The 26,632-nt window shown below is 43.5% G+C and overlaps 1 protein-coding gene across 1 annotated transcript; it reads left to right on the forward strand.

Moving 5' to 3' along the window:
* The first annotated feature begins 11,304 nt into the window (after window positions 1–11,304).
* Window positions 11,305–21,010, forward strand: LOC147014648 (uncharacterized). Its single transcript, XM_085852786.1, has 3 exons — window positions 11,305–11,330; window positions 11,574–11,746; window positions 16,918–21,010. The coding sequence occupies exons 1-3, from the start codon at window positions 11,320–11,322 to the stop codon at window positions 18,822–18,824; spliced, it is 2,091 nt and encodes a 696-aa protein (XP_085708912.1). The 5' UTR covers window positions 11,305–11,319; the 3' UTR covers window positions 18,825–21,010.
* The last annotated feature ends 5,622 nt before the right edge of the window (window positions 21,011–26,632 follow it).

The raw sequence follows: 26,632 nt of genomic DNA on the forward strand, positions 1-26,632 counted from the left end.
ACCCTTGTGAGAGGGGGGATATTATTAGTATTATTATTTGTAATAATGTTCAGTTCATTTCGAGCAAGTACCCGCCCTACGGGCGGAATATTTTTCTGGGTCGATTCTTATTGATGCCTCTATGTCTTGCATGCCGATGAATGGAATCCAATATTTTTCTTGCTCTGCTGCTTTTGGATTTTTTTTCTTCTTCTTGGCATTGTGCTACACTTGTTCAAATTGCAATTTAATTTTTACTGCAAACAATATATTTTCCCAAAATAAATTTTCTCATTATTATTATTATTTGTATACATAGTCGGGGCTCATGAAAGAGCTAGTACACTGAACGGATCAGGATGTAACAGAACAAAAGAACAGTAAGGAAGGGTGGGGGGGGGGACTCCAACAGCAGAGTTGAAGGCCAAGATAGAGGGAGACTTGGACACAAATAATGGCTGTGAGGCAGGAAAGGACACATGCAGTGGACAACATGGATTCAGAAGGAAACTATGTTGAAAACTGCAAAATTTCATGTTTTTTTTTTCCAGGAATTCTGGCAAAGAATTCAATATTTTCAAGATCTGGATAGCTCCATCGATCCCCACTTAAATTTATCTGCAACTTATGGCATCTTTTTTATCCCCCCCCCCCCTCCCGGAGGGAGGGAGCGGGATATTGTAATCGTCCGGTTTGTTTGTCTGTCTGTCTGTCTGTTAGCAACTTTACGGCAAAACGGCTTTAGCAAACACTATCAAATTTAATCCACAGGTGGGCAATGAACCTTGGACGACCCCATTAACTTTAGGGTCCAATTGGATCAAAGGTCAAGGTCAAGAAAAGATCAAAATCGTTTTTCGCTCATAACTTCGTCAAAAATGATCTGATTTACTTCAAACTAAGCTTAACTAAGAGTAAAATATTCCTTATTCTATTCCTTATAATCAACATTCAGGTTAAGGATGTATCACATTTAAATTTGATCCCCAAAATAACTTCATGCCTTAAATGGGCGGGATTTGTTGTGCCTGGCACCACTTGTTTTTTTGTAATTGGGCCTCCTTGGACTTTTTGAAGAAAATTTTTTTTTTTTAATTTTTTCTTCTACGACACAAATTTGCTTATCCCTTTACTCGGGCAGTGTATACACAGTCGACCACTGTGTTGATCGCTTCTCAAAATAAAAAACCCAGATTACATACATGAATCAAAAACATGCATAATGCTTATGAGTGATGACCCTTCTGTATTTTTCACACTAATCAGCATTGAAAACTTGGCTAAAACCTGACTATACAAAAATATAATGTTACGTCCAAAAACCTTCATTTATTGTACAAATTGCTTATCCCTTTATTTTGGTGGCCTGTAGGTGACGGACCCCTTCCGTGTTCACTCCCAAAAATAATTTAAATAACCCGATTACATACATGAAGCAAAAACATAATATGTCATGGTTATATAGCACAAATAATTCCAATTGCACTGGCTGAAGGCCTACAACCAGAGGCCTATGCGCCTTCCCCGACGTTCACAGCATTTCTCAGGAACGTATGTCCCGCGAATGTCAGGGTCCAACATTACTAGCATGTAAGACCCATTGCTTCACTGATGAGAATAACAGTCTCTGCTGCCATGGCTAATCTATGGGGTAAAGACAAAAAATTATTCCTGGGAGATCCTGCCCTCGGTGTGGGGATATCCAGCGTCACAAATTGGCGTTTGCAGTTTTTGACACGTGTGCCTACGTACCGATGCACACAAACCGACCTTTCTTTATTTTTTGCATAACAAAACCTTCCTTGGGGGATCCTTGAATGCACCGTCATTGGATGTATTGAAATGTATTGATCCGTTCTCAAGTTGCAACACGAGAAACAAACACACATACGGCCCCTTTTATAATATACCGTCAGACCCCGACATTCGCAGTCCCACCATTCGCTGACAATTAAGTGTGACCTGCTTCTACATTTGCTTAGTCGCGGTATTTAAAAAAACATTTGCGGGGTGTTTCGTCAGGATTGTTTCTTATATCCACCACCGCACTGCTGATATTATTTCAGCCTGGGAATTCTTCCAACAGAAACCTGCTCTCCAATGCACACATTCATCCCATCTCGTCTTCCATTATCCCATCCTCCCACTCTTGGTTCTCCAAATCCTGTGGTGAGGCTGTTGTTTTGAAACGACTTGCATTCTCCTCCTGGGAGGCAAATCCTACCGAGGGCAACTTCAGATAATTCCGCAAAGCCCACAACAAGTGTGTGTCTACCATGAGGAGAGCCAGAACGCAACATCTGTCTAGTCTCAAGAATGAGCTTTCAAACTTGTCTCCCTCCTCTAAAACCTGATGGCGCCTTATCAAATCTGACTCTAGTGTATGCTCCCCTTCCATCCTCTCCCTCACTTCAAATGGCACCACAGCCGACTCTACTCGTGAGAAGGCTGAATGCCACAATTCTGTGTTTGTTTCAAAATCTTGTGTCCCTAACCCCTCCCTCTCTGTGCCCATCCTTGCCAGTTACACCCAATTTCCCTGAATTCTGTCTTTTGGATCTGAAAAGGGGGGAAGGTTTCTGGCAACCCTCGACTCTGCAACTGGACCGGATGGCATCAGCTCAAGTGTCCTAAAAACCTGCTCTGCTGCTATTGCTGTTCCTCTCTCTGCCCTTTTTAGCCTGCCGTTTACCATCGGTCATCTGTCATCTGCTTGGAAATCGGCCAACATCACAGCATTACATAAAAAGGTGCAAAAACGGATCCCCTTATCTACAGACCAATTAGCTTACTTCCGATGATAATCAATGTCATAGAATCCATCGCAATTGACTTAAAATCATTCCTTATCTCCAACAGCCTCATCTCAGATCATCAATTTGGATTCATGCTTGGTCAGTTTACGTTGGACATGATGCTTCTACCCTCCCAACAATAGTGGAGGCCCTCAATATCAGACGTGAGATCAGGGCCGTCTCTGTGCATATCTCGAGCTATTGATGCAGTCTGGCATCCTACCCTGCTCTTTCAACTCTCTGCCTATGGAATCCAAGGCGAACTCCACTCTTGGATTCCTGAATTCCTCCACTATCATGGACAACCTGTGACTCTCTAAAGAACCCTTTCATCTCCTGTTTCTGTCAAGGCTGGAGTGCTCCAAGGCAGTGTTCTAGGCCCCATCTTATTCCTAATATTCATCATTGATCTCACTCCGGAAAATCCTCTCTCTTTCCTGATGACTCCACTCTCTGCCATGACATCTCTCATCCCTCTGACAGACAGGCAGCAGCCTCTTTCCTCTCCCCAGATCTTGACAAAATCACAAGCTGGTCAAACACAATTTGCGAATGTATTCATATTGTCCACACTTTGCTTTCTCCCTTACCCCTCATCGTTGCCTTCATGCCTTGTTTGTCTGTCTCTGTTTACTTTCTCCCTCTGCCCTGCTATTGTTGTTTCCCCTTTCTCCTGCAGGTCCCTTTGTTATGTTGGGTTGTGGAAATTCACAGAACACCATTCAGGTTCCCCGAAGATCAGTTATGTCGATAGTGTGTGTCCAGATGAGATTTCCCCACCGATGTATGACGGCAATTATTCGTGAGCCCGGCTGTGAACCTTTGAGGTAGTGTTATTGTTTCCTATTGTTATTTTAAACATCTCCTCACCACCTTCACCACAACCGCCAACATCTCCTCACCACCTTCGCCACAACGAACAACATCTCACCACCTTCGCCACAACCGCCAACATCTCCTCACCACCTTCGCCACAACGAACAACATCTCCTCACCACCTTCGCCACAACCGCCAACATCTCCTCACCACCTTCGCTACAACGAACATCTGCTCACCACCTTCACCACAACCGCCAACATGTCCACAAACAACGGCATCTCGACAAACAACAAGAACAAAAACAACTCCATCACAACTGGGTAAACAAAAGTGACGGTTAAAAGTATTCACCGAAGAAAAACAACACTTCTAGGATTTTTCCCCCCGCACACCGGGAAGGGAGGGGCAGACGCCCCGGGGCGATAAAAGGCCGCGTTGAAACGCTGAGAAGGCAGTAGAGTTGAGGAGAGGAGTCGCCAGCTGGCGGTTAGCGAGTGGGTGAGAGAGTCCCTCTCCTTGGTCTCTCTCCTTGGTCACTGAAGGTGCCGTTGGAGTCGAGAGTGGAGTCAGGATCTGGTGGAGTCCAGTCGAGTGCGGGCGGAGACATCAAGGGTCGCCCAGCGAATCACCACGAGTGTGGCAGGTAACCTGCACGGTCTCACGGAGCTCCTTCGGTCTTCACAGCTCCGCGGAACATTAAAGGCCTACGGGTCCTCTTCTCCCTGTTCTTTTCTGGGGTTTTTGCGTGGAAGTCTGTGGCGCCTTGTCCTATAAGTAGAACTTAAGTGCCTGTACATTACATAATGGATAGACAACGGCTGTAGGTCTTTTTGCTCGTGTCTTGTCCCTTACCCCCTATTCATTGCATACGTGCCTGCATTATAAATAAATGTCATTGTTTGAATATTCACCTGCTCGCTGCGTCCCTTCCTCCATTGAGCTGCCGTAATTGCGTTCGGAATAATAGCTGGTTTTTAACACCGATAAGATAATCTGGTCCGACGGGGCTTGGCGATAATAAACCGCTCGGCAATCGCAAACGGAGCGAGCTGCTTAAAGCGGCTCGTGTCTGTACGGGTCCTGTTGAGGTGTAGATCCCCGGCCTTTCTGTCTGCGCGAAAAATTAAGTAAATCAACAATTCGGCGATCAACCCTGTCGCGCGTGGACAGAAGAGTTGGCTGATTTATGGTGTGGTTAACAACACCCGTAGCTGGGTTTCGGCGTTGATCCGAAAAGCTGCGACTGGATTGCCACGGTCCGTGGGCGCGTGCGGCTGCAATTAGCTACAGGTGGTCGCCCGCACGCCGGAGTGGCGGAAATCTACAACAATATATAAACAAACAAACATGAATTGAGCTTTATATTTTAAACAAGTGAAAAATGACCACACACTGGTCACAACCTGCAATACAAAAAAAACAAACCTGGGCAGTGTATCCTCAGCAGAGGCCTACAGGCCTAATGTGTTTGGCTCACCAGAAAACCAAGATAGCAGCCATATCATTTCGTCAGGTTCCCATTAGTGGAGGTAAGTAACCAATGTGGGTGTGATCCAGCAGATGTCTGACCAATGGGTGCACATTTCAAAAATGGACCCCCAACAAGAACCCCAACAACAACAACAATAACACAGAGCTCTGTCTTGTGGACCTGCAACATGTTACAGGCAAAAAGAAGATGGCAATTGTTGTTACTTTTGTTACTCTAAACAGCCTTGGAAAAACGTCACCATAACCAATTTATATATCTTCACACAAAATCCTGGGGGGAGTTGGGGCAAATTAAGCTGCTATTATCAAATAGAATTGATTAATTTGGAGTTAGAAATAAAATTTGTCGCACATTACACTTGAAGCCAGGCTCGGAGCAATCACATATGTGGCCCCAAGATGTAAGTTATACACAGTCCACATATAATCTGAAAATTAGAAAATGAAGATAGTAAATTTAGACAGGCAATAGGATACATCATTCATGTGTAAAGACTCATTTCTTCTTCTTCTTCTTTCGGCTGCTCCCGTTAGGGGTCGCCACAGCGGATCATCCGTTATGATCCGCATACTGATTTGGCAGAGGTTTTACGCCGGATGCCCTTCCTGACGCAACCCTGGTCGCCTCTTACGACACACAGGGATATGGTACACCTATTTTAACCGGGGTATACACCGGCCCAGTACACTGGTACTCATTTCGCCGACCTCGGAAGGATGACAGGCTGAGTCAACCCCCTGGTGTATTAATTCAGTGGCTCAACGGGGCTTGAACTCAGGACCTTTTGGATCCCAAGCCGCTGCCCTAACCACTGCGCCAACACACCAGGCTAAAGACTCATTTATGTACCTTTATTAGCCCAAGATCATTGCGGCCTAGCTCGGGGTCGACCAAAAGGCCTCGCAAGTTGAGACTGCTCGGGTCCAACGCAATAAGCATTGAATGTTTCAAGGACATCAGGTTTCCTCCAATATTGCCACACAACAGTAGCAACTATTTAAAAAGATAATTTATACGTAGGATAGACTCAACTGAATCGTTTGTGGTTATAATTTTTGCTTCCGGCCTGGGTGCCCCACGAAACACCACGATAAGCTATTTGTACACCTCCACACGGACTTCATCCAAGGTGGAAACCCCACTTGTGGAGGAGGAAGGAGGGGAATGAAGTCGCTACAGCCCCCACTGTGTGACCCTTCGTCCCCCTGGCAAGTTTGGTTGACATTGGATAGGTAACGACCGAATGTATCACTGTCAGACAGACACCAAATTGCCTATTTTAGTATGATTATTTAATAAACGTATGCCACATGTAAGGGTCTTCCTAACGGCTTGGCCACCACTCATACCTTACGTGATGGACAATCCATTGATAAACTTTGTTCATGTCACATGATGCTATGTAATCCCCACCCTATTCAATGCATTTTCTACTGTGGTCTAATTTTTTTCATCCCAACACAGAAGCCAGCCTTCCTTATGATGTCCTTGATGCAGTGAGCCTGGACCTGTTAGTTCTTTAGAAGATGTAAAAAGGCTTTGCCTAATCCCGGTGGACACTGATTTTTCTTTATAAATTTCCGCAGTGTATTTCGTGTTTGTTTATATTCTACCAACACTAATATTGAACAACAGGTCAAATGTATCTTCGTTTCTGAAGCTTTTCTGACACGTGTTGCGTACTTTCTCTCTTCCAACTTAATTTTAATTCCGAAAACGAACAAGTAAAAAAAAAAAAGACATAAGATGTCATAGCCCCCGTTGTTTTAATAATTTTGTTGGAAGGATAAAAGGGCGAGCCCATATTTATGTCCAACTAAAATGGCCACCAATCTACCAGTCGGCTATCTTTGATCCCTTCACAAAATAAAGTGAGGTGCACGTGTATGCCATCATGTACTGTGTGCCAACCTTGAACAAAATTGGACCATGCATGTCTGAGAATGAAATGGTTGGGGAGACGTATAAGTTACAAGATGGCCACCGGTAGGCCATCTTGGATCTGATCTCGAAAGGAAATGGAACGCAAATGTAAGCCATCATTCATTATCTGTGTGCCAAGTTTAAATAACAATCGGTGAATGCACGTATGAGAGATGGTTGAGGATGTGTTGGACATCGGGGCTTTTTACAACTAAAATGGCTGCTAGTCGGCCATCTTTGATCACACCATGAAACAAATTGATGTGCTTAGGCCTAAGTCACATTTGCTCTACGGCGAGGATACGGCGGCCGTACGCCCTCTGAATTGGCAGAAACGTGCGGCGGCCGCAGAGTTTCTGAGGTGGCCTCAGGGTGGCCCTACGCCGTTTGGCTATATTTTACAGGCCGTAGGGTCGCCGTGGAATTATAACGCGGAGTTATAACTTTTTTCATTTCTACGTTCGCCGTAGCAATTCGACAAGCCGAAACAAAAGAACTGGTTTAAAAAAAAAAATAACCCACTCGTTACCGTCCGTCTGGCCGCACGTTCGCCTTAGGGCCCCCTGCGCTCGCCTTGTGGGCACCTTGAGGCTACCTTGCGTCTGCCTTGAAAATTATATGGCCGCCGCAGAGCCCCCTTAAGGTCACCGTGCGACATCAAATCAAAAACCGTACGGCAACCCCACGTTTTCGGTCTCCACAATTTCTAAATACGCCGTGCGGCTCCCCGAAAAATAAAAACATATGTGACTGCTACATTGTGTGACCGTGGAAATACTGTGGCCACCGTATAATTGCTAGTGGCCTTAGATTTTGTAGACCCCATGGCCGCCGTGGCAAATGTGACAGGCCTTATGTACACCATCATTTGTTGCCTTTGTGCCAAGTACGAATAAAATTGGTCCATACCTGTCCAAGATATGGTTGTAGATGCATGCATGCGCGCAAGCACACGAAAATCAAGACCAAATTCATAAGCCCTGTTTCAGACCAAGTCCAACGGGGGCTAATAACATGAGAAACTGGATATCTACCAGGAAAATCAGTCAATGAAACTACATGTACTTTTGTGATTACCTTGAGATTTAACTTCAAAATCATGATCTCACAGCTGACCCGTAGGTCCCTCTCCCACTACCACCGGTTGGTGCTATACGGTACTGTAGACATTATGCATAGAGAAATCCCCCTCGTCCCCCCTGAACCCCGCAACGACGAAATGACGGGTTGGAATTATTTTATTCAAAATATTCAAGGAGACTGGAAGATACTATTTCATAGCCGGAAGTGTTATTTTTAAACGCTACTTGTACAAGCCGGGAGGCGACGATGGTTTGCGGGCATTATTGAACAATGCCACTATAGGTACAATTGAGTTTGTGGAAGCTTTTGAGGAAGCCCTACCGTAAAAACCTATCTCTTCCGTCAAAATTGACCAAATCAAATCGGATTTTCTTATATGTTGTACTTATGGACATTACGCACAGCTTCTAGGAAATTAAATTGTGAGAACAAAATCGAGAAATAAATAAATAAAAAGTTCAAGTGGGCGTGGCTCCACCCACAAGGGGTGTGGGACGCCCCTCATACAAAAAAGACACAACTAGACCATGATAAAAGACCATCTAGCTTGTGTCCAAGTTTCATCAAGATCGCATTAAACGGCACAGAGCTATGCTCTGGAGAGAGTCACAAACAAACAAACAGACAGACAGACACACAGACACAACGAAAATAGTGGTCACTACTGGCACCCACGAACCAGCACTGCTGGCGCCCGCGAACCAACAAATGTCATCCTATTTTCTTTATCTTCTGGGACGTTTCGTTTTGACGGTACAGCCTCTTGAGCGTGCCAAAGTCTGAAGCCTCGGTCTAGCGTCGGGTGTGCTTCTGTCTTCTTTATTTATTTGACATCCTATAGACGTAAATGATCACAACACTCGTTTTACTCTGTGTGCGTTGCACATCACGTGCAGTGAATTTCACCTCCCTGTGTGGTGTGTTGTATTTGTTTTTTTTTTGGTTGTTTAAAAACGTTTGTGTACACCGCCCTTGAGGCCTGATTATATGTCACCGTCTACATTTCTAATCAGAGACATAATTACTTTTATGGAAATGCTTTTCGACTTTTTTATCCTGAAAAATAGACCATAGTGAACACACATAATCGTGTTAAAAGGTTGGTCTCGAAAACTCTACTTCAATCGCCCTTCTGAAGGGGGACAGATAAATACACACTGTGTTTTCTGTAGGTAGATGTGTGTAAATCACTAACTGTTGGTGGTGGTGATGACCTGCAGTAATCGTATCATTAAATTCTGAAATTTTTATTTGAATCTGCGAAGGTAAGTGCGGTTCGTGTGGTTCAGTCGAGTCACGGGGTCAAGGCTCGGGGTTGAGGCAATCAATCTATGTTTGGTCGAATTTCAAAGGAGAAGAAATGGAATGTCCTTCCTCCTCCAGGGTGTTATATTTTGTCTGTGAAGATATGAATGGTGCTGTTATAACGGACATTTTAGGTGCCTCAAAATCGGTCATTGGTTCTGTCAAGTCACTGGTTCATTGGCTCTGTCTAGCCTGGGTTCAAATCCCGACCCAGCTATATAAACTGTCATCCCGGTGTTTTCACAGGTAGAGTGGATTCATCAATGTACGGTATGTGCCATCCCTCGAATGTACGTTAAACTGGATGTTTTTTTTCTGCCGCCATTAGTTGATGAACGTTGAAGATCCCATGGTGTCCTTCATGAAGAGTAGATGAGCTATTACCTGTATCATGACCAAATTACTAATTACTGTTCTAATTGCTTCTGGTAAGGCAATGACAAACCACCAAGTATAACTCTTCCCAAGAAACCGCTTTGACAACACCGACGCTCAATGAAGAGTATCTGCTGCAGATGAGAATAACATCTCTTAATGAGAAAGGTCACCATGAAATGCCTCTGCCACATCAGAACTTACTGACTTGCATCAAGACTGGCCGGATACCCGAGACTCCTCAAGGTAGGTCCGCACTCATCTGAGCCGTCGATCCTCGGTTCAAATCCCAACGCAGCTATAAACTACCACCCCGGTGTTTCACAATGCAAGACGAGACCTCAATGTGCGTAACTTCAGATGGACGTTCAGTCGGATGTCCCTTCTGCGGACGCTGGTCGTTCGTTGATTTCATGATAAAAATCCGACGGTCTCACGAAACGTCAATGACTTATCACCGGCACGCTGAACGATGATGCATCCGGATCTTCATCAAAATCGAATCACTTCTTCCTTGTCACACACTTGATCTGTGCACCAAGTTTCATCCGAATCCGTCCACAACCTCTTGAGATGTCCTACTCGTTGACGGACAAGGCTGAAAACATAACCTGCGCTCACCTTCGGTGGTGGAGATAACCACCGTCACCACAAATCAGACCCATGACATCTTCATGGTGCGGTGTTCTATTCGTTTTTTCCGTTTAATCAACATTCTCCAGATCGACTTCTTGCAGATGCACCTGGATGTAGGAGGTACAGAGGAAAGGTGGCGGCTCATCCATTGTGCTACACCTGGATGTAGGAGGTACAGAGGAAAGGTGGCGGCTCATCCATTGTGCTACACCTGGATGTAGGAGGTACAGAGGAAAGGTGGCGGCTCATCCATTGTGCTACACCTGGATGTAGGAGGTACAGGGGAAAGGTGGCGGCTCATCCATTGTGCTACACCTGGATGTAGGAGGTACAGAGGAAAGGTGGCGGTTCATCCATTGTGCTGCACCTGCATCACATCTCCCACCTGGCGTTCCAAGGTGAGATCGCCACGTTGGGAGTCGCTGTCACTCGTTTCCAAAGGTATTGAGTGCATTGTGCCGTTCCGAGTATACTTTGTACTGAGCTGCAATTGCAATGACGTCAAATTCAAATCCCAACTAAGCACATTGAGTTTGTGGCTGATAAAGGGCTCGGAGTGAAAAGCACTAATCTTGAAATCAAATCGAGTTCAACATAATATATCCATACTTTTACAGTGTGTGTGTGTGTGTGTGTGTGTGTGTGTGTGTGTGTGTGTGTGTGTGTGTGTGTGTGTGTGTGTGTGTGTGTGTGTGTGTGTGTGTGTGTGTGTCTGTGTGTGTGTGTGTGTGTGTGTGTGTGTGTGTGTGTGTGTGTGTGTGTGTGTGTGTGTGTGTGTGTGTGTGTGTGTGTGTGTGTGTGTGTAATCAGAGTGACTGAGATGGACTTTGCCTTCGCGGTGTTGGGTTCCGGAAGAGCCCAAGTCGCTGAGATGGAAGGAAATCTGGCGATTTCATTGGGGCTTTGAAACCATGCTGTCAAGGTGGGTTGTTTGTAAGGTATCGGTTTGAAAATAAACACAAAGTTCCATTTGTGAAATGTGAAATGAAGCTTCTGTATATAATGTAACGGGTTGATGAACAGGATTTAATTTTGTCACTTCTTTTACTGACGTAACAATCGGGTTAACGCTGCGTCATAATAATGTGAGGAAGGGCTGGTATTGGTAGAGCACATGCCTGCTGGGCCAAACGACCTCCTCGTGCGTCACCTTCCCCTGTTTCAGCCCGCAGGTGAGAGCTCGGTTGAACCGCTCGTGCAGAAGCTTGAGACATGTCCTGTTCTTCCTCTTATTCCTCGTTTTCTGGAGAGAAACCCGAGCAGCTCCAACTGATCTTCCCTCCCTGCAAGATGGGTCTCCGAGGTGTTGCTCCTCGTCGCACCTGCTCCCCGTATGTGGTAAGACTACTTGGTTGCACAGACACTGGCCAAAAGATTCTCCCTCTGGAATACCTTGGTGGACTCCAATCCACCTCTCGGCAGAATAATCGTGATGTGGCGTCGATGGACATCCATTGGAAGCTGATGCCATTTCTATGGGAGGATCGAGAGCAATTGGGATGACGACGTGTAGCTAACGAGGGATACCCACAAGGACTCAGGTGGAGGCCATTGGGTCTATCAAATCTGTGCTACTGCATTCACTACTGTCTACATTGGGTCTGCACACCTGATCAATTCAACCCAACAGTTGATCAAGTTAAATTAACCGGGGAGGGTAGAGATGACAGCAGTGGGGTAAGCACAGATATCACCAAGGTGTTTTATGTATACAAGACAAAAAACATTTATTTCTTTTTAATTATAAAATCATTTTTGTGGATGGTTTTTAATTTAATTTAATTTGGGGGGGGGGGTGAGTAAACTGTCTGTCGGGTGAGGAATGACTAAGCACAGATAGCACATTTACTTTTTGATAAAAAATCCTCTGACTGCCTTTTTGGGGGAGACGGAACATGATCGAGGCTCGTGGAAGAGCTAGAGCAGAATGGAAAGGGGAGAAACAACAGCAGAGTAGAAGTGAGACAGAGTGAGCTCAGGGGGAGGGGGAGAAGGATACATGGGGGTGAGCAAGCTACACACAAGCTGAATGAAACACAGCAAGAAAAGGAAGGGGGAAAACGGGGATGAAACAAAAAAGGAACAAATAAACTGACAACTAACAAAGAAAAACAGGTGAGGGATAGGGGCAAAAATCACAATAACCTGGAAAAGGGGAGTGCTTGCATGGAAATTGGCTCATTTGGGGGTAGAAGAGATCATGAGTATGGATGGGGGATGACCTGACGAAGTGGTGAACAGCCATCTGGAAGCCATGGAGGGAAGAATGGGACTGAAAAAGGCTTGGGAAGTTGGTTCCACATGTGAGAGAAAAGAGGAACAAATGAGTAGAGGTGAGCAGTGAGCATGCATTTTGGGAGGTCAACAAGAAGAGGGTTACTGGCAAAACGTGTGCACCTTGCACAAACCTGGGAAGGACAGAGGGTAAGAGAGGACAGAAGGTGCAAGACGTCACAACCGACTCACAACCCAGCCACCCCCTCGCCCCTCCAGATATCCACCCAACTCCATCTTTAATCAATCTACTGCCTCTGCCACCACCACCTTCCCCCTTCCCCAGGGATACCACTCCACTCCACATATCAACCACTCTCTGAGCAAATGTATTCTCACTTTCAGTTAGATTTGTACTTTTGCTATCTTATCAAAAGAAACGAGAAAGACCCAGGAAGATTGCACAACAAGTAATTTGGACAAACCTCCCCTCAATTTGTACTTTGGACAAGAAACGTGTTGTACTGAAAGTTCGCAAGCTGATGATGCAAGACCCATCACATCCACTCCATAACTGGTTTCATTTTAATCCTTCAGAAATCCCCCTTTATCGTCCATATTATCCCCTTTGCTGACATTATAGACAATCTGTTGTGCCATATGCAATCCATATGTTCAATGAGTGACTTCGGAGAACACGTTACGCCGTGCAGTCTTCAATTATACACTGTACTTTAATATAAATGAAATAAGGATTTTAAAGATCGTTTACAAAACATTTCCGGAAGTTTAGCACTATGGAAGCAGTCTGATACGCCACCCCATTTAACACGTCCAAGTACTGATAAACAGAAGGGGGTTTAAACTGCAGATAAGGCGATTTGCGTTCTACAGTGTTCAATAATATAATTCTGTTTAGATAAAATAAAGATTGTAGAAGTCATAAATTCATTAATTTTGGAATTCACTGCCGTTTTAACCAGTGTCGATCACACCACCTTATCTAACGTGTTACATTCGTTCTTCGTGTCTGTTGTTTTATGTCCTTCATAATGTCCTTAAAAACTGTCAGGCAGGCAGAGGCAGACTTTGTTACGGCCACAGGTACTGAGTGTATTATGAGGGTACGGTGGGTTACTTTAGAACCACGAACGACAATCAGTTAACCACGAGTTCCAGTGTCCACCGTCTAATTCTTCCGTTTAACTCGAGGTCACGTGGCTTCCTGAACGGGGAGCGCGCCCTCGGTGATGCACCAATCTTATCTTGATTCGATCTTAATTTGGGCGGCCGAGCGTTTACCGCTGGTGCGTGCCGACTATGACAGGTCAATTCGTTTTGGTAATTACCTCCCAGTCTATGTAGGTTCGGACAATGCTGGATCAATGGAAGGAAAGGACAAGTACGGACAGGTTGAAGTGTCAACAAGGAATTTATTATAAAGAAAAAATAAATATAAACAGAAGAACTTTTTATTTCTTTGTGGCGAAAATAGGGAAATTCAAATCAATCAAAATAATTTCAAACAGATAAAGAATTAATCAGACATTGACAGAAAAATAGACAAAGAGCAGATGCTTATCATTATGCCTTACTTAATGAAACACGAGACAAGGGTACCCAGCAGATCATTTGGGGGGAAGAAATCCGGTCTCGGCTTACCAAGGTAGAAGTCGTTGTGCGTCAAATAAAATGTCCCAAAATGTGTGAGCGTGCCTTGGTCAGCTGCCAGCACCCTGCCTCGCCGTGCATCCACTCGGAAACAGGCTTGAACACCAATCGATGTCACGTCGTCACCCCAAGGAACCAGGGACGCCAAGAATCAGGTACGAGCAGAACCAGAAGGAACAGTCCAACCATCACCCACCATCAGGAGCCACCAGGAGCCACCAGGAGCCACAACCAACAGACAGCTGTAAGGAGCTGTAAGGCACTGTGAGGCACTGAGGAGCTGTAACCAGCTGTCACCAACTGTCACCAACTGTCACCAACTGTCACAAAACTGTCAGGAACCGTCACCCAGCTGTCACAAAGCTGTCACAAAAACCGTCACCCAGTTGTCACAAAAACTGTCAGGAAAGTGGTCCTCCCATCCTTTTTATAGGCGACCACTCTGGGCAGAGCCTCAAGCAGACTTCAGCCAAATCCACATATTATATATGCCTTTAAATTATTTAATAGCAAGGCAATTAAAGTGAAAAATACAAATTATTTTCAAATGAATGCATTTACTGATTACATATTTATCATTTGGTTGGCTTGATCTCTATCATAGATTATAATATAGTATACCATGGAAACAATACTTAAATGTAATTTTAAAATTAATTTTAACATACTATACATATATATATATATATATATATATATATATATATATATATATATATATATATATATATATATATATATATATATATATATACACAAAATGGTGACAAAATAAGTATTTAAGATCACTTTTATTAAAATAAGTAATAATGAACTTGTTTGCAAAATCAGAAAAATGATATCAGATACAACTTAAAACATTTTATTTCTTGATTTCCCAAAAGCAAAATCATGAATTGTGTCCTCAAATGATATGCTATGCAACTTATCGCTTTCTATGCAACATGATGCTAAGTGCAGACAGTTTTTCTTGAGACATCGTTGCTCTCAGTTCATTTTTGATTCTCTTTAGGTGTGAAAATGACCTTTCTCCTGAACAATATGTTACCATCAAACATAAGAATTGTCGTGATATTGCTTCCACATTTGGGAAAAATAAATGAATCTTGTCTTGGAAGATGATTTGATACAGATTTTTGTAGCAAATTTGTTAGTTTTGCCAGTGGAAGTTAAATTTCCATGTTTTATAACATGGACAACAAATTATCTTTAATCTTTCTAGAGTCTGGAACATCACAGTACTACCCTGCAACCTGTACCAGACTTTCAAATAAATAAATAGATCTTGATGAGAAAGTAAGTGGCTGTTATTTATTTATTACCTCCACCACCGAAGGTGAAGGAGGTTATGCTTTCACCCCATTTCTGTCTGTTTGTTTGTGTGCAGGATATCTCAAAAAGTTGTGGACAGGTTGGGTTGGGTATGTGACAAGGATGAACTGATTATATTTTGGTGAAGATCCGGATCCGGATCCAACTACTGGAATTTTTTTTTAATGATTCTTCACCATTGAGAGATCGGGCTAAACAGATATATAGCACGATATCTCAAAAAGCTGTGGACGGATTCGGATAAAACTTGGTAGACAGGTTGGGTGTGTGATCATGATGATTGAATCGATTTTGGTGAAGATTCGAATCTAGATCTGGACACGAGAATTATTTAATTTTCTAAGTGATTGTTCAGCATTGAGAGATTAGGGCCAAAAACGATGTAGTACTGTATAGCATGATATTTCAAAAATGTATTTGGCCAGAAATGTTCTCATGGATCAGGAATGACGTGGCGGAGGTTTTGCCCTCCACCGAGTGCCCTACTAGTTTAGAATGCAGCCATGTGATTGTAATTGGCATGGATTTACACTTCATAACCAAGCTGTCTTCACGGTTTTAAATGAAATTCCAGTTTGTAGGAGACCATCTTACTAATTAAAATAATCAACTCCAGCTCTTGAGGTTGTATCGCAGTAAGTACATGTTTGAGTGATTTGCTGGTGGTGTGGGTGGGGGATACCGACTTTTGTAGGATGCACCGAATAGACGGGCAAGTGTTTGATGCCTTGAAACGAAAAAGGAAAAAGAAAAGTCAATTTTTTTGGTATTGGTGAGAAGTTTGGGGTTGGAGGGTTGGTTTATGGGGGGTGGTTTATGGAGTAAGGTTGGTGAGACCACACCCAGAGAGCACTCAGACAAATACTAGGTACAAAAACAAGGATGTCCATATGATGATCCAAGATGCTCCATTCGATTGATATTCATAGTGAAGAGACTTTTACCCTTTTTGAGCGATTGACGTGTTCAAGCCTCTCCGTCTTGCTCAGTCATGTCCTTGTGAAAGTGACTCGGGTCCTTGTGCCTCACCCTGAATGTTGAGAACTCCTTCGTCGTTGCAGACACTGTTTATATGATACACGTACCTAGTATGAATTTGGACCACCAGGTGACGGTTGGTGATTCACAAAGTGCTTAATGTGGGTTAAATCTATCATTGTAATAAAATCTCGTTTATGGTTGTTTGTTTGTTTGTGGATGGATGATGTATTTCATTTCATTCATTTTGTGGATGATGTATTGATCTGCCTTTGCTTGACGTCTAATACTCGCTCCTCTTTTTTTTGGAATAGAACACCCTCAATGGAGAATGATCCTCGGTCTTCTAAGAAGGACTCTGCATGCGCAAGACCCAAATGACCTGAACAGAAACGTCAACCTGCATAAGCATCCTTACAAAGGTGGAGCCTGCTTGTGTTTTTATAATGGACGAGGAGACCGGTGTGTCGATATAACTGCCCTAAGGTTGGAGGACAAGACCTTGCGTCGGATGTCTCAGGAGGTTGGAGACCAGGATCATGGAGGCAATGCCATTTCTCTTTCTCAATTCAATGTCGCAGTGGCGCTTTCTGTGTGCATCTGCTTGGTTGGGGGTTTTGTGCTTGGAGCTATAGCAAGACCTTTTCTGAACAAGCTCTATCGCCAACATTTTGGCCGCCGGGCCAACAAGCCACCAGGAGAGGAGGTTATAGCAGTGTATTCCAATGCAGCTTTGACTAATGATCAGTGCAACAACTCTGAGACAAATGGCGATGCCAAAGTACAGCAGCAAGAACATCAACCATCCTCAAGCAACACGTTGAAGGGAAATTCACAAGCGAAGGAAATGAAGATTAGAAATGCAGGATATGCTCTGAAGGCACGTGAAAATATGCTTCCCATGTTTGATATCCTCAATGATGATCTCAGCGATACGAGCAGCGAGGTCACCATGGAGTTGGATCAACATCCAAGCGCTTTACAAGGCTGGGAGTTGCTATCCAAAGATGCAAAAGGAGGAGCAGGTGCCAAGTGGAGCCAAGATAATAATGACGATGCACTCTATGAGGATCTGGAGGTACAAAATAATCAGTACAGTGACTTCCGTGTCCGAGGTGAGTTTACCCAGGATAGTGCAGGTCCGGTAAGGTGTATTGGTGCAGACAAAGCATCGCTAGACCATAGCTCATTGATGAGTCACGATGATGAATTGGACATCGAAGCCTGGCTAAGCCAAAATGCCACTCTCAAGATTGAGCAACCAGATGAAAGTGATGAAGACCGTGGACAACATGGGCACGACAACAAGAATCCTTTCATGGATGGTAAAGATGCTCTTGAAGAGACCGAACAGAATCCAAATGGACCATTGCACATGTACACACAACATTCAAAAATCAAAGGGAATTTGACGGTCGAACCCCTTTATCTTGACATTGAAAGTCATTCTGAGAACTTAAGGTTCAATGAAAGATCTGCACGTGAACAAGAAATGGCACAAGATCTATATGACCTTCTCCAAAACCCTGTTTATGCCAATGAACCTGTGCAAAGGACAAGGTCCGATGTGCGTGAGAATGTGGAGGCACAAACGGATTTGGCATATAACACGGGGAAGATGAATGAAACGGTGATTCATCCGAAAGGACAGCCATTTCCAGTTGCATATGAGAAAGACCATACATCACTGAGCTCTCGCATCCTGCTTGCTCACCTTCCAGCATTTTTCAACCAACAACAAAGCCATTCCACATCGTCAAGGGACAGCAACGGCTCTGGACGCGCCTCACTGCCACCAGCACCTCCGAATGTCCCACCTCCTCGTGGATCTGACGAAGACAGTAATTCTGATAATGACGACCTCGATGATACCGCTGATGATGAGGATGCTTTGGATTCTGATAGCTTGAAGTTAACGTCTGAAGAGGACGCTTGGATGAAGAACATAATCAAGGAACACTCCAGAATAGAATCATCTGCTCCAACTTCCATACCCACAATGACATCCACCGTCGCCGACTTCTCAAGACCGGTGGTACGCAGCTCCTCGAATACTGTCGCATTCACCGATGCATCACAGAGCATGACAGAACCATCAGAGGAGTTGGATTTTGAGGCAATGTCTGGTGGTGAAGTCTACGCTCGCATGGAGGAATTGCGAAGAAGACTGAGGAGTGGGGTTTTATTGAGCCAGCACTCGATGGATCCTACCAACAAATAAGAGGGACAAAACGTATTCGTGATAAGCCCAATATGAACATGCTGAACTCATTTTGTCCGACCCTTAACATGTTTGTGTTCCAAGTAGATAACCATCCGCTTTAAACAATGCAATGCTTGTTCGGCGGGCAATGGTCGGCCCCAAACGTTTGTCCGTGTCAAATATTTGTTTGCATTTTAAGTGCCAAACTGCTTTCACCAAAAAGTTTGCTTCCATGGATGTGAATGTGTTGACTCTTGGTCTTTCTTTTATCCAAGACAACATGATAAAATCACATTCTGAGTTTAATTTGCCTTCATGTTATTCAAATATTCGAGGTACAAGCAGATTCAAACAATTTCAGAACATCAGCATTGAATTATTACCCTCGCCGAAGGAGAGGGGATTGTCTTTGCCTCCGTTTGTTTGTGTATTTGTCTGTTTGTTTGTTTGTTTGTCTGCACAGAACTTTCGTGTTTTTATCTGCAACCGCTTGTCGGATTGAGACGAAATTTTCACCGTAGGTGCGACTACTCATGTAGAATGTTTCAATCATAACTATGGCATCATAGGTCACGTGGTGTGGCAGCCATGTTTGAAAAACTGGAAAAAACTTTGGACCTCTGTATCTCTGAAACTGCAGCAACGAAGAAATTGAAACTTGGTACACGTTAAGTCCTCCTCACGGGGAATAAGTTTGATTTTTTTTTTGATGACGTCATAATTGCATATGTAAAATGCCACTTATGATCAGTATGAAAATTTTTGAGGGTCATCTCGGGATAAAATGATCCACAGAAAAAAAAAAACTCATGACATCTTCGGTTACATGGTTTGGCAGCCATATTTGATTTACCCTCAAACCTATAAAAAATATTCTCCAGAGTGGCAGGACAGATTTGTTACACACAAATGTTCACACAAATGTTCCCCAAGCAATGGGTATACAAATTTGTTCAGGAATAATTGAAAGGTCACATGGTGTGGCAGCCATATTGGATTGAAGAAAAATATTAAATAATATTTTCTCTGGAATCGCTTAATTAATTGATGTGAAACTTCACATCTATGATCTAGTAGTGATTGGGAATACATGTTTTAAATTTCAACTTGATCGGACACATGGTCTGGCAGCCAGAATTATTTAATATTTTTATTATGGTTCTTTTGGAGGGTTTTTTTATTTTTACTATTTTATTTTATTTTTTTTCGAATAAGGCTCACTTGGCTGTGCCTGGATGAGTTTGAGGTTAGAGGATTCGTAGCGGAAATGTGAATCCTATCCAGGTTCCTCCTGATGACTTCATCTTTACTTTCTGCTTGTTTGGATTCCTTGTGATTACTCCAGCACAGGACTCCACCTATTTGGTCTTCCATTTGATTTGAATTGAATTTATTTGAATCCCATTCTAAATTCAATTGAATATAACGAATATAAAGACGTCATGGGTCAGGGTCCGGTGTCCGATCAAAGCGGGACGTCTTGGTACCCGGTCATCACTGCCAGCAGTTATCAAGTGGCAGTTCTAGTTATGTCTCTGATTCATGATGTAACACACCAGTACTCAAACACCACACAAAATATATCAAACAAAAGCAGTCCAGGCGAGGGTCTGCAATCTCTGATTACTTTTTTTTTTTTTTTGTTCTTTTTGGTTTTCTTTTTTACAGTTTCAGTCTCATGGAACAGCTGACCCACATAAATCACGTGCTGGCATCAGTGGCATGCCTACAGAGACACCAGACAACACAGGATTTTGCATCAGACAAATAGGGCCGTTGATTTCGGGGGAAGTTATTTCCTGGAACACACTGGGTAACTTTGGCACTTTTCTCTGTACCATCAGCAGGGTATTATTTTTTGTTAGGGAGAAACCTCTCTTCCTCCCTCTGCAAGGGATTCCATCCCCAGGGCTTGTCCGTACTCTATCCTCTAAATACTGAGCATCAAGTGAAGAAGAAGCACGTTCCTTTTTTTTTTTTTAATAGTATTTCATCAGCCCGGGATTCGAACCGCTGACCCTCCCAGACTGAGCTGGGTGAACAAGAATGCCTCAGCATTATTCTCTCTTCGCTATTTCTTCATTCATTGTCCGAAATTGTCCATTAAGTACGCAAAAATTGGTGTAGTGCATGTTCTGAATAATTTGTAGAGATTCGTCATTGTTTTGGTTTGGATTTTATAATAAACACAATGGTGACGTGAATGAAGCAGTTTTTGGAATGCTCAGCGGTATTGTTGGTTTGAATAATCACTGAATATAGTTGTTGTTTTGTTGATGAAGTTTATAGTGTGAAAGATGTTTAAAATGTTGTTGTTTTTTATTACAAAATGCATTGTGGTGAAGGTGCCTGTGATGGTGTGGTTGGGTTCTGTCAATGGCACCAGTGTCGGTAAGAACCCGGCTGGCTCACAGCCATCAGGCCAGATTCGGTGGTGTCATGGTTAAACATCTGCTCTGAATCTGGGAAGTTGGTGGTTTGAACCCAACTCTAACTGAGTCATAACAAAGACAAAATGGGATGTGCTGCTTCCTTACTTGATGCTCAGCATTTAGAAGAGAGAGAGAGAGCAGAGATAAAACAAAAAAAAACACAAGTTAGCAACCATAGGACAGACATTTATATTACCTCCACCACCTAAGGTGAAGGAGGTTATGTTTTCAACCCTCTCTATTGGGTAGTCGATCTATCTACCCTTATTGTCACGTTTTCCGTCGTTATGTCTGTCTGTCTGTCTGTCTGTCTGTCTGTCTGTCTGTCGGTTCAGGCCAGTACTCCGTTAATCGTAGGCCGATTTTGATGAAACTCTGGTGGTAGGTTCATACCTTGACCTAGTTGTGCACGTTTGAGAACCGTTACTATGGACCCCTCGGTTGCCTAGCAACGGGCCTTTGAAATTTTCAAAAAAAAATAAAAATATCGAAATTCAAAAATCAAACTATGATCGTTTGTGGGCAACACATTCAGCCTCCTTGACAAAAAAATTCAGCTCACTCCCATGAAAACTGTCGGAGAAGATAGAGTTTGAATGAACCCTGGTCGAAAACAATAAAAAAAAGAAGTTCGTTATATCTCAGAGACTATGAGTCAGATATACATGAAACTGGTATGGTAGGTTCATGGTATGTCCTAGTTATGTGTGAGAAAGAACCGTTGCTATGGACACTTTTGTTGGCTAGTAACGGCTGAAAAACGACTAAATTTGACTAAATTCGACTTGATCGACTACCCATGTCCGCCTTCTGGCTTGTTTGTTTGTCTGTCTGTGTGCAGGATATCTCAAAGAGTTGTGGACGGATTCGGATGAAATTTAGTGGACACGTTGGGTGTGTGACAAGGACGAATGAATTCCATTTTGGTGAAGATCCGAATCCGGATCCGATAATTTTAAAAGTGATTCTTCACCATTGAGAGATAGGGCCAAAAACGATATGTCGCATGATGCTTCAAAAATGTATTGGGCCTGATATGTTCTTGTGGATCAGGCATTACATGGTGGAGGTATGCACTCTACCAAGTGCCTTTCTAGTTTCTGATGGTTTCTCTTTCGTTTTCGAGGATTCGTGTCAGAATTTGGAAAGGATTCGAGTCTCCGAGGCCTTTCTTTTTGTCTCTCTTGGTGATGACATCTTGGCTGTGTTGTCCATCTACTGTATTTAGCACCTATACAACACCCATGACAATACTGATGGGTTAAACATACTATATTAAATAAGGAAATTTGATGTATGTACGCATTTATGTACAGTTAGCGGACAAAACAATTGGAAACACCAATGTAACGTCACTTGATTGGGCATTGGGCCTCCACGTGTGGCCATTACGGCCTGTATACGCCGTGGCATAGAGTCCACCAGCATCTGGAATTCTGGAGGAGGAATGCAGCACCATTCTTCCACGAGAGAGTCAATCAACTCATACCTGCTTGATGGATGTGGCGGAGGATCTCCTCTTGCAGTCATGCGAGCTATAATTATAGGAAACTAGGCCTGTGCAGCATTGATATACATGACCCTTAGCATGCTGGGATGTTATTTGCTTAATTAACACATGGACCACGCCTGTGTGGAAGCCGTTATTTGGTGTCCGTCATTTACCCAGGTGTTCCCATTTTTTTTTTTTTGTCCACTACCTGGATGAATGTACATCTGAAAATCAAAGGAAAAAAACATGGCTGGCCCGATCTCCACCAAATGATACATTCGTGCTGGTCGACCTCAGGGTCAGGGTGTAAGCACAAGCAATTCCCCTCCCCTCCCTCTGAGGGGGGAGGATATGACAAGATTTTTGCCCAATCTCCACCAAATTTTGTATATGTGTTGGTGGTACCAAGGTCCGGTGATGGCAGCAAAAAAAAACAACATTTGGGGTTGTCATCCAACTGGGTTACATCGAGTGTTTAGTTTAATCCCTAAGTATGCTAACGGTTATTTGAAGATGCCAAAGGTCAGAATTTGTGATTACCGTGACATTGCGTTGATTGGTTATCAAGCTTTGCCCACGCCTCACCTTTGGGTTTATCGGAAGATTTTGATGACATGTTCATCGCCCTTGAGAAAGGTTAGCGGACACACGTGGCTTGTCACGTGTTGTTTACAGGAACGCTGTCATTTACATTTTTATTGTTTCAGTTAAAGGTTGGAGAACTCAGCGTGGATCCGCTATATGTCCTGTCGTGTCCAGGTGGTGTAACCAATACCTGGACGGATGGCAATGCTTCTCCCGTGAAGGCCTACAGCTGAGACTTGGAGATTAATGTGCGTGTGGGAAGGGGGCGCAATGGCGGAGGTGGAGGGGCAGAGGAGCACAGCACAGGGGCACTGCACCAGGACAGTACAAGGGGGATTTATACTCGAACCCCACTATAAATACACGGCTACAGCTTCTTAAAAGGAATACATTGAATGAAAATATATAAATATTTACAAAAGACAATAATTCAAAAGGGTGGTGATAATAATAATGAAATAATAAATCCTAAAGTCGAGGCACCTCCTCACACAGACTCAAATACAGATAAAAAGAACACAAAATCAAAAGAAAACCCTTCCTTTCGAGGATACTTGTACTTAGCTTGGCCCAGAACTGGTCTTTGTGGAACTTGGAATCGAGGCGCTCCTATTCGCACGTGCAGACGCGCTCAACAAAATGGCCCTTCTCCCGTAGCGGGACAAACACACGCCAGGCAATCTGCGAGCGGCACTCCACACCAAGGCTCGGAGCCCCAGTGTAATGGCTTGGTACGCCGATCGTCCTCACTGACCCAACCAAGAGCCAAAGGCCAGCGTCTTGCTTCACCACGCCAGCCAAATCGCCTCAACACAAATTCAAGGATTGTGCCATCCTCTTCATCCTCTTCATCGCTCACCCTCTGCTCTCGCCTCTCCAAATGATGCGCCTCGTACCTCTCCTCTGATCACGGCTCTCCAAAAATGCACAATCCCGGAACTCACGGCTCTGATTCTCTTCCGAAATCAACTCTGCCTCGTGCGTTCCTCACACTGACCTCGTGTGTGCGCTCTGCCGATCTCTCGTCCTATTCAGTATGATGCTCCGCCACGCCTTCTTCCTCTTCAGGCATCACACCGAACAATCCTCCGCCTCCGGGGTATGGCCTACCGCACAAAACCGGGGAAGGCGGGGATTCTGCCTGCTTGGCTAGCTTCTGACATCACGCCCATCAATCATCAGCCTTGGGGCCATGGCTTTGCCTGTTGTCACTCTTTGAAGGCGGGGATACTGCCTGTTCGGCTAGCTTCTGACGTCACGTCCATCAATCATCAGCCTTGGGGCCATGACTTTGCCTGTTGTCACTCTTTGAAGGCGGGGATACTGCATGCTCGGCAAGCTTCTGACATCACGCCCATCAATCATCAGCCTTGGGGCCATGACTTTGCCTGTTGTCACTCTTTGAAGGCGGGGATTCTGCCTGCTCGGCTAGCTTCTGTCGTCACGTCCATCAATCATCAGCCTTGGGGGCATGACTTTGCCTGTTGTCACTCTTTGAAGGCGGGGATTCTGCCTGCTCGGCAAGCTTCTGTCGTCACGTCCATCAATCATCAGCCTTGGGGGCATGACTTTGCCTGTTGTCACTCTTTGAAGGCGGGGATTCTGCCTGCTCGGCAAGCTTCTGTCGTCACGTCCATCAATCATCAGCCTTGGGGGCATGACTTTGCCTGTTGTCACGCTTTGAAGGTGGGGCTTTCTGCCTGCTTGTAGAGGTTTTAGGGACGTGTTCCCCACCTTTATTGCCGATCTTGAAATATAAAACATTGTGAAAAATCACAGAGGGGTGATTACATACTGGGGAAGCTTATTCTTAAGCCCTAGCAAATTAACACGACACCACCCCCTCGTGTATAACCACGATGTATTTTGATAACATTTTTCCATCTCAATACCACAACAAATACAATGCACAATTACCCCAACCTATGGTACAAATCTACAACTACTTCTAACATACACAACTTCATACAATTATTACTACTCCAACCTCTGACAAAAAATATCAGAAGATGTTGTGATGGCCATCCATAAAAGGGTTGTGGTAGCATCATTCATTCCTTGTCATTCCTTCTTACTTTTTTGGTTGTTTTTTCGGGATGCCATCCCAACATTCTTATGCCTCTGCTGACGAAGTCACCAGAGGCATTATGTTTTCGTGTTTTCGTACGTCCATCCGTGCTAATTTTCTCTCTTTTCTCTGCAACCACTTATCCGATTGACACAAAATTTTCACCATCGGTGCGACTACTGATGTAGAATGTTTTATGATGTCATAAGTCATATGGTGTGGCATCCATGTTGGAAAAAAGGGAAAACTTTGGACTTCTGTATCTCTGAAACCAATCCATGGAAAAAATTGAAACTTGTCATCTCTGAAGTACTCCCCATGAGAAATAAGTGTGACTTTTTTTTAATGATGTCATATATGGCTTCATTATGATGTCATGACTGCATATGTTGACTGCTTTATTGAATTAGTATGGAAATATTTGAGGGTCGTCTAGGGCTAAATTGATGGGGGAAACATTGATGACGTCATCGGCCACATGGTTTGGCAGCCATATTGTTTTTACATGCAAACCTTCAAAAATCGTCTTCTCTGAAATGGCTGAACAGATCGAGGTGAAACTTTACAGGTATGATTGCCCATGCATGTGGAACAAAAAGTTCTCTCACTATGACATCATAGGTCACATGGTTTGGCAACCATATTGGTTTTCCCCTTAAATCTAGAAAAATCATCCTCTCCAGAACGTCTTGACAGATCGAGGGGAAACTTCACCCACATGTTCTTTTTTCGTACCTCCATCCATGCTAATTTTCTCTCTTTTTCTCTGCAACCACTTATCCGATTGATGCAAAGTTTTCACCTTTGACTACTGATGTAGAATGTTTTATGATGATTATGATGTGATAGGTCATATGGTGTGGCTTGTCACCTCAAAAAAAAAATACAAAAAAAAACTACAAAAACAAAAATATATTCAATTTTTTTTTTCATCTATCTATAACACTGCTCTGCATCCTTTCAGAGGTCTAGGTTTTCTCAATGGTTCGTATATGTTTTTTGCATGTTGCATTTAGAAATATACCTCATTTCGCTCAATCAGGTCAAATCAGGTCAAGTGTGTCATTATATGTATAGTTTGTACATTTTCTGTCAATGTAAGTCTGATTTTGAATAAAAAAAAATGATAATTAAAAAAACAAAAATTTTGATTTTTTTTTTTTCCTTAAAATTGACATAGATGAAAATTTGACCTGATTGAGCGAAATTAGATACATTTCTGAATTCAGCATGCAAAAAACATATAAGA

This window comes from Eptatretus burgeri, chromosome 13, assembly GCF_056783735.1.
Source record: "Eptatretus burgeri isolate ZD-2024b chromosome 13, Ebu_testis_v1, whole genome shotgun sequence".
NCBI classification, from domain to species: domain Eukaryota; kingdom Metazoa; phylum Chordata; class Myxini; order Myxiniformes; family Myxinidae; genus Eptatretus; species Eptatretus burgeri.